General features: G+C 37.1%; 1 protein-coding gene across 2 annotated transcripts in view; it reads left to right on the top strand.

Annotated features, from left to right (window-relative positions):
- The window catches only part of LOC131150185 (uncharacterized), a 31,061-nt gene that overhangs the window by 973 nt on the left and 17,261 nt on the right, over window positions 1-12,827 (top strand). For both annotated transcript variants that reach the window (XM_058100781.1, XM_058100780.1), the window contains exons 3-8: window positions 99-275; window positions 390-456; window positions 5,191-5,255; window positions 7,449-7,527; window positions 8,374-8,492; window positions 8,631-8,710. In XM_058100781.1, the coding sequence (XP_057956764.1) occupies window positions 99-275; window positions 390-456; window positions 5,191-5,255; window positions 7,449-7,527; window positions 8,374-8,492; window positions 8,631-8,710 (587 nt within the window). The remainder of the gene's footprint in view (window positions 1-98; window positions 276-389; window positions 457-5,190; window positions 5,256-7,448; window positions 7,528-8,373; window positions 8,493-8,630; window positions 8,711-12,827) is intronic.

The raw sequence follows: 12,827 nt of genomic DNA, 5'->3' as shown, positions 1-12,827 counted from the left end.
AGACAGTTTTAGGTTTGTTACCATAATAAGGCCCTAATGTTAAACTAATTTTGAAGTTCATAGTTCTTTTGTTTATGGAGACGTGGATTCATTTATAGGTTGTTGTCTTTGATAATAAGAGCACCTCAGCAGAGGATTCCAGTGTGATAGCAGCTGAAAATTCAGACGAGTATGAAAGTGGTGCAGCTTTTCTTATAAGGATATTGCAGTATCTTGAGACACCACAATATTTAAGAAAGAGTCTATTTCCAAAGAATAACAGCTTAAGATTTGTGGTGTGTATCCAAATTTGCCCATTGTTTACATCTAGATGACAGGCACATTTATTTTGTTCAATTTTCATTTGCTGTTCTTTAAGGTTATAAATATCTTCAATTGTCTTTTTGTAGGGTATGTTGCCCCCACTTGATGCTCCTCATCATCTACGCAAGCATGAATGGGCTCCATATCGAGAAGGTAGTATTTTTCTCTCAATTAGTATGTTATATAATGCATAATATATGCAGATGCGCAGAATTTTGTCCATTTATTGATTTTTTATCTTGTATGAGGCATTGCCCTTGGGTTGACATTCCAAATGTCAGCCTTCTTATGTTTTTATTTGCTCTTAGTTTATCTTAAAATAAATCTGGATGTAACTCTTCAAGTATCTTGACTCAAGAAAATGGAGAATTTGTACATGATTTTTATTAATCTAGAGAAAGCTTATGATAAGACACCTAGGCACGTTTTATGATGGCTTCTTAAAAAGGAAGTTTTAGGTAGCAAGATACATATAGTGGTAGTGTTAGGATTACCAGAAAAAAGCTAGGAAATTTTCACTCACATAGTACGTTAAGGGTTTGTATGTTTTTGATTTTATGGAAGAATTAATAGCTATATAGCCAAAATGAGGTTCTATAGCATATGTTGTTGATGATGTTGCCTTGACAGATGAAACCAGACATGGAGTACAATGTAATGTGGAATTGTGGAGAGAAGTTTTAAGAGTCTGGAGGTTTTAAGAGAGGTATAAATAAGATGGAATACATCAAATGCAATTTTAGCATTTCCAAGAGGAATAATATAGAAAACTTTAAATTTGATGGTTAAGACATTTTTTGCAGTGATGGATTTAGTTTCTTTTATCTATTGTGTGAGTAGGGGGTGAAATTGAAAAAGAAATGAAAAATAGAGCTAATTAAAGTTGGATAAAATGAGTAAGTGCACCTAGTGTGTTGTGTGATTGTATGCTACTTCTACTATTAAAACTAAAGTTGCATAGGATAACTATGAAAGCTGCTATGTTATATGAATCAAAGTGTTAGGCGACTTAGAACAACTTGTCTAAAAGGTTAATTTTGTAGAAACGAGAATGATAAGATGGATGAAGAATGCCTGTAAGAGCTAGTTTGGATAAGAAATTTTGTGAACATTTGAAATTAGAAGTTCAATATTTTGAAATCCTAGAATTATGGAATCAATTGTTTGGTTAACTTTTGCAAATGATGTGTTTTGATGAAAATATTAGAATGCATGAAACAACATGTTTTATTTTTTATTGAATGAAATCCATATTATTCAATAAAAAGAGAAGGGGGGGGGGGGGGGGAGGTAATCAAATAAGAGAGGACAATCATGGATATGAATTTCTCCATTATTATGAAACCAAGGAGGCAATTTAGAGAGAATGTGTGGCCGGAGACAAAATCGAGATTGAAGCGACCAGATTTAGGACCAGGAGCTAGGGTTTTAATTACTTCTTGTATACATACTGCATTTTGAGAGGTGGTCACATGTAACCTTGCTAGGAGCTGCTGTGCATTGCTGAAGTAAATATGTTGTTGGTATTAGTGTCGCTAGGCTTCTGCTAATATATATCTTTGATTTGAGGTCTCAATAGTGGTATAACAGTGACAGGGAGTAGGTGGTTTTATCCAATTTCTAGGTGTGGGTGCATCAACTATCAAGAAAAATACAGGTTTGTAGGGGTTGAGCTCCTCTGCAAGCATCTCTTCAACCCGTTGTGGGATTTTACAAGCTACATCTAAAAGGGTTGTGAATAATGTTGAGAAATTTCACTAGGTTCTAACTTTGTTTAGAATTTGTGAGAAAATTTTTGGGTTGAAGATTAATGTCTAAGAGTGTCTTAGCAGGTATCAATTTGTGTAGTAGGAATTTAGAGTCTTTTAGATCTTGAGCAGGTTGTGAATACCTCGTATCTTGGTCTTCCTCTTAGGGGTAATCCTTTGTTTGATGTTGCTTGGGATGCAATGATCGAGAGAGTGGGCAAAAGATTGGAGGGGTGGAAGAAGGCTTGTCTCTTGCAAGGGGGTAAAATCACTCTTATTAGTGCCTCCTTTTCCAACATCCCATTTACTTTTTATCCCTTCCCAAATTACCTCATAGGATGGCTGGGAAGTTGGAGAAGATTATGAGAGATGTCTTGTGGTCAGATGCTTGGGAGAATAAGAGGGACCACCTAGTTAGCTGGCATGTTGTTAGGATGCCTAAGTCTAAGAGGGTGGGGGAGGTGTATCGGGGCTTGGTAAAGTGGTTTCTAACTTTCTAGAAACATCTCGTTAATTGGGGAAATGGTTAAGGAGGTTTCCATTAGAATCTACTTCCTTGTGGCATCATGTAAAGAGTAAAAATGCGATGCATAGGAATGAGTGGAATTCCAGAGGGAGTGGTAATGTCCTACTCATGCAAGTCCTTGGAAGTTTGTTTCATAGGTAGCTTGCCTTTTCTTTCCTTTCACATGTTTCAAAGTGGGAATTGGGGATAAAATTGTTTTTCTGGGAGGATGTTTGAGTTGGTGAGTCTTTGCTGGAGCTGTTGGTGCCATGATTGTTTAGACTTTCTTTTGTTCATAATGCACCAATTTCATCTTTTTATTTCATTGAAGGGGGCTCTGTTCCTTTTTTTTTTTAATTATTATTATTATTATTATTATTTTTGTGATTTCCACTTTTTGAGTCTCAATGAAAGAAAAGCTGATGAGTTAACTTCCTTATTGGGTGTGGTGGATTCTTTCTTGCCAAATTTGCGGCCGGAAAGAGAGGGGGGGGGGGGGGCCTCAATGCTTTGGATTGGGGACACTTCGGGATCTTTCTCTTCAAAGAATTTCTTTTCAAATTTTACAAAATCCATAAATCCCAGTCCCTTTCTTTTAAACAAAGTTGTTTGGAAAGCAATGGTTCCATTTAAAATCTGGACTTTCATTTGGACTCTAATACTCAGCAAGATCAATACAAATGGTGTGTTACAGATAAGGAGGCCGTACAAAGCCCTTAGTCCAGACATTTTCTTGCTGTGCTGCGAGTCAATGAGACTTCTAGCCATATCTTTCTTCATTGTGAGGTTGTGAGATATACGTGGAGCACTCTTCATATTTTCAAGAGGATTGGGCGCCTCTGGGAACTATTCTTGACTTCTTGATGATGAAGTTTTGGGGTTTTGGGAAGAATAAAAGAGGAAGGATCTTTTGGGATTGTCCAGTTTTACAATGCTGTGGTTGCTTTGGCTTGAAAAGAATGCTAGAATCTTCAAAGGTTAGAAGACTTCTCCCAATTTGCTTTGGGAGAAAGTTAACCTTTTTTTCTTCTTTTTGGGCACATTCTTTTTTGGGTTTTGGGGGTCTAATGCTGTCCGATGTCCAAAGGAATTGGCAGGCAACTTTGATGTAATTTTTTTTTTAATTTAATTGTTTGCTGCTTCTTTTTGGGAGGTTTTCTTATCCTCTGTACATTGTATTTATTTCTTCTCACTAATAGATTTGTTTTATTATAAAAAAAAAAATCCAAAAAGGTGGATTTTGAAGACTGGACTCTAGTATCTTAAAATTTTTTTCTTGAAATCCTAAAAATATTTTCCTATTTCCAAGTTTGTGATCCAGACAGACAGCTGGATTTGGTAGATGAAATTTTGAAGACCTGAAGTTTTAATGAAATCATACTTTAAAATCCCTCATTCAAGTGTGCTCTAAAAGATAAATGAGTGAACATATGCGTGGGAAGTTTGGCCTAGCACCTATAGAATATAAAATATAGGAAGAGCGACTAAGATGGTTTGGGTACTTGTTAGGTGGACCAAGTAACATTCCAAAAATAATAAGTAATTTAAGTAGTAGGAGGGGAGGGGTAGACCTAGAATAAGTTTGACCAAGGTAGTTGTTAAGTAACCACTTAAGACTTTACCTAAGAGCTTAAGTTATTAGGTTTTGTGTCAACAATGTATATTAAGCTTTAACACTCCCCTGCACATGCATCACAATTGCACGTAGAGAGACAATCAAACAAAATGAATAATACCCATACTGGGAGGAGCACAATAATTTTCTTAGCAAACTGAAATAAGTGTGGGCAACGAGACTAGAATTCAGGACCTCTTGGCAACCATAGCCCTAATATCATGTTAGATTACTACTTTACCTAAAGCTTAACCTACTAGGTTGTGGGCCATCAATGTATATCAAGTCTAAACATTGGTAAATAAGGATTTGATGACATTCAAACTTTAAGACTATTATCTAATTGTGGAAAAGGATTCAATAATCCACCCCATGTAGTGAGACTTATGGTTGAGTTTTTTTGGTTATATCATTAATAAGAAGAATCTAATTGTAGGCATTGTTTCTGAGGATAAGGGCTGTCAGATTCCATGGATAAGCTGAATTGATTTGTATTATGAATTTATGAAAGGCATGATTCATGATTGGGATAAAAGTTCCTTGTTGACAAGACAAGATTATTGAAGCCCAAGACAGCATATATCGGTTGATTGATTTGTTTTCATTGTTTAGTGATTGGAAAGGTCAAAGCTGAGTCATAGGGAGCATAATTCTTAAAGGGTTTAGCTTGAAAGATGTGATTAGTCTACAAGATAGCAAAATAGATGCGAGGCAAAGTCTATGTTCTTGCTCTTTATTCCTCCTTTTATTATATTTTTGGTGGGGAATTTAAAAAGATACTTGAAGGCAGAGATAGGTTTATATACGTTTATTAATTTCGCATAAATACTTTATTTATTTGTGTTGCAGAACTTTTCTATATAATAGCTTTTGTATGGAGTTTTTTTCTCTCGATGGTTGGATTTTGCATTTATATATTTACTATTTATTTTCCCCCTAATTTTTTCAGTATGTCGGTTCTTTTGTCCTTTTCCTCTTGATTTGTAACCTAGCTTTTCATATCTTACAATAACTTATAGGAGTCACACTAAAAGAAAGGCCTCCAAATTCTGTGGGAACGCTAGTTGATGTGGGTCTAAATAAGGTATGTTGACATGTAGTCTGAGTTTTAGCCTAAAACTGTTGATACATTTGACATTAATTTGAAGTTTACCTTATTTTTTATTTTCATGTTCATTTTTTTTTTTCACATAGAAATAAATTTGGCATTAATAAATTTTTGATGGGCTGCTTTAATAGTCACATATTATTGTGCTGCCCCCTCAGTCATCAAAAAGGGCCAATGATATCTGGGCACCACAAATAATTTTTACTTGACTCAAGTCATTCAAGAGATAGATAACCATGGCAAACAAATAGCTTTCTTTCGCCTAGTTAAATCTTTTGTGTTGCAATATTTTCTTGTGTTTTAACATGTATTTAATACCTGAAGCTTAATTGATGACATCTGCTCAGTGGGAACTGGGAATGCATGTCCTAGTTTACTCGAAATTCATTTTAGCATGTATATGTTTCTTTTCTTCTTTTTATTTTATTTTTAATTTTTAAAATTTTTTTATAAGATTTTTTGGAAGAAGGTTTGGGGTTTGGTGTGGATGGGTTAGGCCCTGTTTGTTTGCACTTAAGAGCGTCTAAAATAGAGGCTGGGCTCTGAATGGTCTAAAATTCAATGAACCATTATTGTTTGGTAAACCTCTTGATTGGTGCTGAATTACCTTTGACCGAACTGAATAAATTCTCACTGCCGATTCAATAAGAGGTTAATTCAGATGCACTGTTGGACATTTTCGCTCCTAAAGGAAAATATAAATTCCACAGTACTACATGACACACTTCTTAGTTCCCAAATCCTATCTTACATGCATATTAAATGGTTAGTTACTGAACAACTAAAAGAGCTCAGCATTCAAATTCGGAGGCAAGTTCTAATTAGATAGAACCTGTTTCAGCATTCAGCACTTAATGTTTAATATTATTAGAAAACTCCTTAGCAAAGATGAAAGGGTCAACATTCTATGCTAAGGGATGCAGTCAGGGTAATGCAATGTAGTCTATCCTTGCAATTTGGCAAGATAGTAAGTTATATGATTATTCAGTGCATTTGATATTGGTGAGTAAGCTTCTTTAGAGGGGTGTTGTCTCTTGAGTATACATTCTTTTTTCTGTCCTTTTCTTTTGACATGTGTTTATGTGTTGGGGGAGGGGGTCCAAGAAATGGGATTATGGCAAGTACATGTTATTTGCTGAGCTTGTCTTTAGGGGGCTCTGTGTGTTTCCTGTTTTTGTTTTTGTTTTTGCTTTTGCTTTTGTGGGAGGTTGGGGTGCCGCCGCCCCCCTGCCCCCAGGGGGGGGGGGGTGTGGGGGCTGCAATTTATGCATGATGGAATCTGTGTCTCTATGTGTGTGTTGCTGCATTTGCCTCTGTTTAGGAAAGCATGGGATTTATTTTGGATGCACTTTTAGGGACAGGCCATCTTTGTACTTGACCAGTCAAGACATGAAAAGTCAACCCTAACTGGCAGTTGCGGACTCACAGCAGTTTGTCTTGGTCTAAAAGTGGTGGAAGTTAACTTGATAAGCATTTAGTTTAGGGCTCATGTTACCCTCACTAAAATTAGGGCCAGAATGCTCACTGCGCTCTGTTTGCATTTTTTAATATGTATTTTTCCCTTCAAGGAGGTGGAATTTTAACTTGATGGGCTCGATGCTTGAATGGTAGTTATTGGCATACCCCACATGGAATGTTCTTTTTAAAATTTTCTTGTATAGAACTTTAGGGGCTTGTGTTTGTATGCATTTCTCTTCTTATTGGACGGTGGTGATGGATATAGGGATAATCCTTTTTTTGGGGAGGGGGGGGGGGTGTTGAACTGTTGAAGTGTGTATATAAAAATTTTTCTTTTTTGAAGGGAGGGGTAAGGATTACATTTTATAGAGCTTTTTTGTTAAAAATGTTTAAGGAGAAAGAAAAGGCAGAAATTCATTATGTAGTTGGCAAAAACATGGAACTTATGATGGTAAGCTTTTCCATGGGTTTGTTTTGAAGCATGGTTACATCTCATAGTGAATGTAATGAGGGTACTCTCTTGGTTTATTTATTTCCATAAGTGTGCAAATCACAAGCTTACCCTATATTATGTTACCCCCTCAAGATGTTTGATACATCTTATACTTTTTTGTTATGTTAAGACGATCTAGAACTTATTTTGCCATTTTAAAGTCTGGATAAAGAAATTGTCAATAATTTGGTTTGTTGATTCAACGCCCAATTGTGCAGAATGTTGTCATTGATCAAGTATTTGAACCTGGACAAAGAGTTACTGTTGCTATGGGAACCAACCGCAGCTTGGATGCTGGTAATGCAGTGTGCTCTCTTTTGAAAATTTATGACCTTTTCAATTTGGAGATGAGCTCGGCAATGATGAGTCTGATAAATTTTATGTTTGTCAATTCATGTGGATGCTCATCCCTGTTTCAGACACTCTGGAAGTATTTTGTTTTTTGACATAATTTTTTTCTTTATCCATTCCTCTCCCTCTCTCCACATACACAAAAACAAATCAACATGGAGGTGTATTCACTTTCAGAAAAAGTTCTTTTCAATGCAAGGTTTCTTTTTATAAGCCCCAGAGAGAAGGAATTATCATGCATAAGGCTGCTTTGATATTGTGTTTCTTGGACAACAATTGGTTAAAATATTGAAATTCACACTCAAGTTTTCTGTCACAATGATCTACTCTGGTAATATGATGCAGCTGCCTATGGTTTAATTGAATGAATATATAACAAGTCATAGTCATGTTGTTGTATGTTGGCCTGTTTAGCATTTGTTTGCTTACCCTTTAGGTACTTGCACCAGATTATTAGAGTAGATTGGCATGATAAAAATGTTGACTGTGAGCTTCCATATTTTTGCCAAGTGTTGTTTGAGAAAGCAGGGTATTAAAGTTGCATTACGCATGCTAATTTCTTTTCTATCTAGCTTATAACATGAAATATCAGATAAAAAAGAGAGTCAATACCTTTTTTGTGCATGGGAATGGTTTGCAGTATCTCATACTCCCAAGTTTCGAATAATATGAAGCTTTAAAAGTTGGTTTATATTCACTAGTAATAGTATTTTCTCTTGCACATTGTTTGAAACCTTCATGTGAATTACATTATGCACTGAAGGAGTCTATAGGTTGATATTGCTTTTCTAGATTTATTGCATCAGGTAGTTTCATCCTCAAAACCCAGGGAAGAAGGGGGCACTTATTGGGGGTATAAAGTGAGATATGCTTCCAACATCAGTTCTGTGTTCAATAGCTGCCCATACAAGGTATTTTCAATTTTAATGTTTTTATCCATCTATTTGAGGCAGCACCAAATAACACACGCACACACACACCCTTGGCGTTTCACTAATTACTATTTTGGACGGCCTTCCTTTGTTGATGGTGGATGTTTTAATTTCTAGGGTGGCTATGATAATTTGATTGGTACTTCGGAGCATGGTGTTATTGTTAATTCCTCAGAGCTTACTCTACCAAGTTCCAAGTATGTTTATGTTTGATTCGTGTATCTACTTATCAAAATAATATTTAGTCCATGATTTAGTGAGACTGTAAGATTGGTTTAGGGTGCTATAATTGTAACTTCCTCAGGGTAGACTCTCTTTGAGACTATTTCATCCCTCATTCTCTCTGCACATTATATCTAGGTTGGTTCTATATAGTTATGCCTCCCTATTTTTCAAAGAACAATTCTAATGGATGTATGATATGTTCTGATTGTCTAGAGATTTGACACACAATATGCAATGTGTTAGGGACCCCCAAAATAGGACTCAAGTAAGGGTCGTGCGGCACTCGTTGAGAGCTCTTCCTCGACGAGTCAGCCAATAGCCACACGTTCAAGCCTGCAAGCACGAGCACCAGATAAGTCTCAATATCCATGAGAAACTAGGAACGATAGGATATCACACGAGCAAAGATATTCATATACACGGAATAATACTAAAGCAATAAGATACATCACAATCCAAGGCAACAAAACACCATAATGAAAGGGACTACTTATATTATTCATATCCAAGAGAATAACCATACAAATGTTAACACAAGCAATAAAAGATTCATTATAAATCTCTGGAGAATACAATTAGAGTAGTCTCTCTATCCCCCATTTACCCCATTACATTGTCACTCCCTAACATCCTCCCCTACTCATTTTATCGACTTCCTTGTTGATTTGTTGTAGAAGGACTCTTCAATCTTCTGATGCTGGTGTCGTTGTCTTCGAGTTTCCGAAATCTTGAATCTTCTACATTGCATGCTGGAGGTTTTTTGCCTGTCCCAACTATTCTCTTCTTCTCCCTGCCCCATCCACTGAACCAGATATTGTTGTTGTTGACGACCTTCTTCGTTGACAACTGTGTCTGCAAGGATTTTCTAGACATCTCTATTTACAGTCTGCCTTCTGGAAATTGTCGATCTCCTTAAATTCTGTTGGTGCAGATCCACTTCATCAACGTGGAATGGCTTTAGGTTGCTAACGTGAAACACCACATGGACTGGTCGTCTATGGCTCTTCATCCACTCTGGTTGTTCAAGTTGATAAGATGCATGTCCCACCTTCTCAATCACCTTGATTGGACCTTTATAGTGATGTAGAAGCCTTTTATTTTTACGGCAAAGAAATCGAAATGTCTCTGGTGGCACTTTTACAAGAACCAAATCTCTAGATTCAAATTGTTGTTGTCGTCGCCCTTTTTCTGCCCATTTCTTTATGCGCTTTGATGCTTTTTCTAACTGAGCTCAAGTGAATTCTATATTTTGCAACCAGTTCTTTGTGAATTGGTATGCTTTGAAGAAATTTCCCTTTTATGGACCATCATGAGTGTGTGGGAGACTCTGTTGTTGACCTGTCACAATCTCAAAAGAGCTTTTGTTTGTCGCAGAAGATTTCATAAAATTAAAACAAAATTGTGCTATATCCAATAAGGAAACCCAATTTTTCTGATTGGAGTTTACAAAATGTTAAAGTATTCTTCTAGCATCCCATTAAAACGTTCTGTTTGACCGTCTGTCTGAGGGTGGTAGCTGGTGGAAAGATTAAGGCTTTACCCCATCAAGCGAAAGAGCTCGCCCTAAAATCCACTAGTGAATCTGACATCTCTATCACTGAATAGGCTCTTTGAAACACCCCAATATTTCTCTACATGCTTGAAGAATAGCTAAGCTGCCTTCTTTGTTGAGCATGACTTTGAAACTGGTACAAAAGTTGCATATTTTGAAAATCGATCAATTACCACTAAAATTGTGTCATGATCCTCCACTTTTGGCAACGAGGAAATGAAGTCTAAAGAGACACTCTCCTATAGCCTTGCAAGTACTAGCAATGGCTCCAACAATCCTGAGGTCTTCTTTCTTTCTACCTTGTTTTGTTGACATATCAAGCATGTTTTTGTATAACTCAATACACCATCTTGCATATTCGGCCAATAATACCCCTGTGTAATCAGAGCATGAGTTTTTCGTCATTCGGGATGTCTAGCCCACAACGTGTCATGGCACTCTTTTAGTAAGGTATTCCTCAAGTTCCCAGTTTTGGGCACGTAAAGTCGCCTACCTCTAGTCATTATCAACCTATCTTCTACCTAGAATTGTTGTGTCTTCCTTTCTTCTATCAGTTTCCTCAATGTCTGCGCTTGCTAGTCTGTTCTTAAGTGTTCCCCGATAAGTTCTTTCAGCGATAAAGTTACCTGACTATTTGATAAATGACTGATGAACTTCGGTGCTGCCAATTCAGTTTTCCTGCTTAAAGCATCAACCATTTGATTCGTCTTTCCTGCCTTGTATTCAAAATCAAAATTAAATTCAGCTAGTGTTTCTTGCCAGCCGGCTTGTTTTGAAGCTAGTCCTGGTTGTGACAAGAAGTGAGTAACCGCCATATTATCTGTCTTCACAACAAATTTGGACCCCAAGAGGTGGTGCCTCCACACACGAAGACAGTGTACCACGACTAGAAGCTCCTTCTGTTGGGTTGTATAGTTCCGTTCGTCACCCGTTAATTTTTGACTTTCAAAAGCAACTAGATGCCTTTCCTATAAGAGAACTCCCCCTCATGCAAAGTCTGATGCATCTGCTTGCATTTCAAAAGACTTTGTCACATCGGGAAGGGTTAGCATAAGACAGTGTACCACGACTAGAAGCTCCTTCTGTTGGGTTGTATAGTTCCGTTCGTCACCCGTTAATTTTTGACTTTCAAAAGCAACTAGATGCCTTTCCTATAAGAGAACTCCCCCTCATGCAAAGTCTGATGCATCTGCTTGCATTTCAAAAGACTTTGTCACATCGGGAAGGGTTAGCATAGGATATCCTGCAATCTTCTTCTGTAGTTCAACAAATGCTGATTGACAATCCTCTGACCACCCCCATGGTACTCATTTTCTCAATAAATATGTTAATGGCTGAATATGCAAGATGATGTAATGAGTTATACAAAAACATACTTGATCTGTCAACAGGACAAGGTAGAAAGAAAGAAGACCTCAGGATAGTTGGAGCCTTTGGTAGTACCTACAGGGCCATGGGAGAGTGTCTCTTTAGATTTCATTTCCTCCTTGCCAAAAGTAGAGGACCATGACACGATTTTGGTGGTAATTGATCGATTTTTAAAATATTCAACTTTTGTACCAATTTCGAAACCATGCTCAGCATGAAGATAGCTTAACTATTCTTCAAACATGTAGTGAAATATTGGGGTGTTCCAAAGAGTCTAATCAGTGATAGAGATGTCAGATTCACTGGTGGATTTTGGGGCGAGCTCTTTCGCTTGATGGGGTAAAGCCTTAATCTTTCGACCAACTACTATCCTCAGACAGATGGTCAAACAGAATGTTTTAGTGGGATGTTGGAAGAAAATTGGGTTTCCTTATTGCATACAACATAATTTTGTTTTAATTCTATGAAATCTTCTACGACTAACAAAAGCCCTTTTGAGATTGTGACAGGTAAACAATTGACTCTCCTGCACAATGGTTCATACAAAGGAAATTGCCTGAAAGCATACCAATTCACAAAGAATTGGTTGCAAAATATAGAAGTTACTCGAGTTCAGTTAGAAAAAGCATCAAAGCGCATGAAGAAATGGGCAGACAAATGGCGATGACCACAACAATTTGAAGTTGAAGATTTGGTTCTTGTAAAAGTGCCACCAGAGACATTTCGATTTCCTCGCGGTAAAGATAAAAGGCTTCGACATTGCTATGAAGGTCCAATCAAGGTGATCGAGATGGTGGGACATGCATCTTATCGACTTGAACAACTAGAGTGGATGAAGAGCCATAGACGACTGGTCCATCTGGTGTTTCACATCATAAACCTAAAGCTATTCCACATTGATGAAGCAAATCTGCACTGACATAAGTTAAGGAGATCGACAATTTCCAGAAGGTAGATTGTAAACAGAGATGTCTAGGAGATCCTTGTAGACAGAGTCGCTGGAGAATACTATTAGAGCAGTCTCTCTCTCCCCCATTTACCCCATTACATTGTCACTCCCTAACATCCTCCCCCACTCATTTTATTGACATCCTCGTCGATTTGTTGTAGAAGGACTCTTCAATCTTCTGATGCTGGTGTTGTTGTCTTTGAGTTTCTAAAATCTTGAA

Source organism: Malania oleifera, chromosome 3 (assembly GCF_029873635.1).
Source record: "Malania oleifera isolate guangnan ecotype guangnan chromosome 3, ASM2987363v1, whole genome shotgun sequence".
Classification (NCBI taxonomy): Eukaryota; Viridiplantae; Streptophyta; class Magnoliopsida; order Santalales; family Ximeniaceae; genus Malania; species Malania oleifera.
Note: the sequence above shows the minus strand (reverse complement) of the source record. Positions and strands in the feature narration are given on the sequence as shown.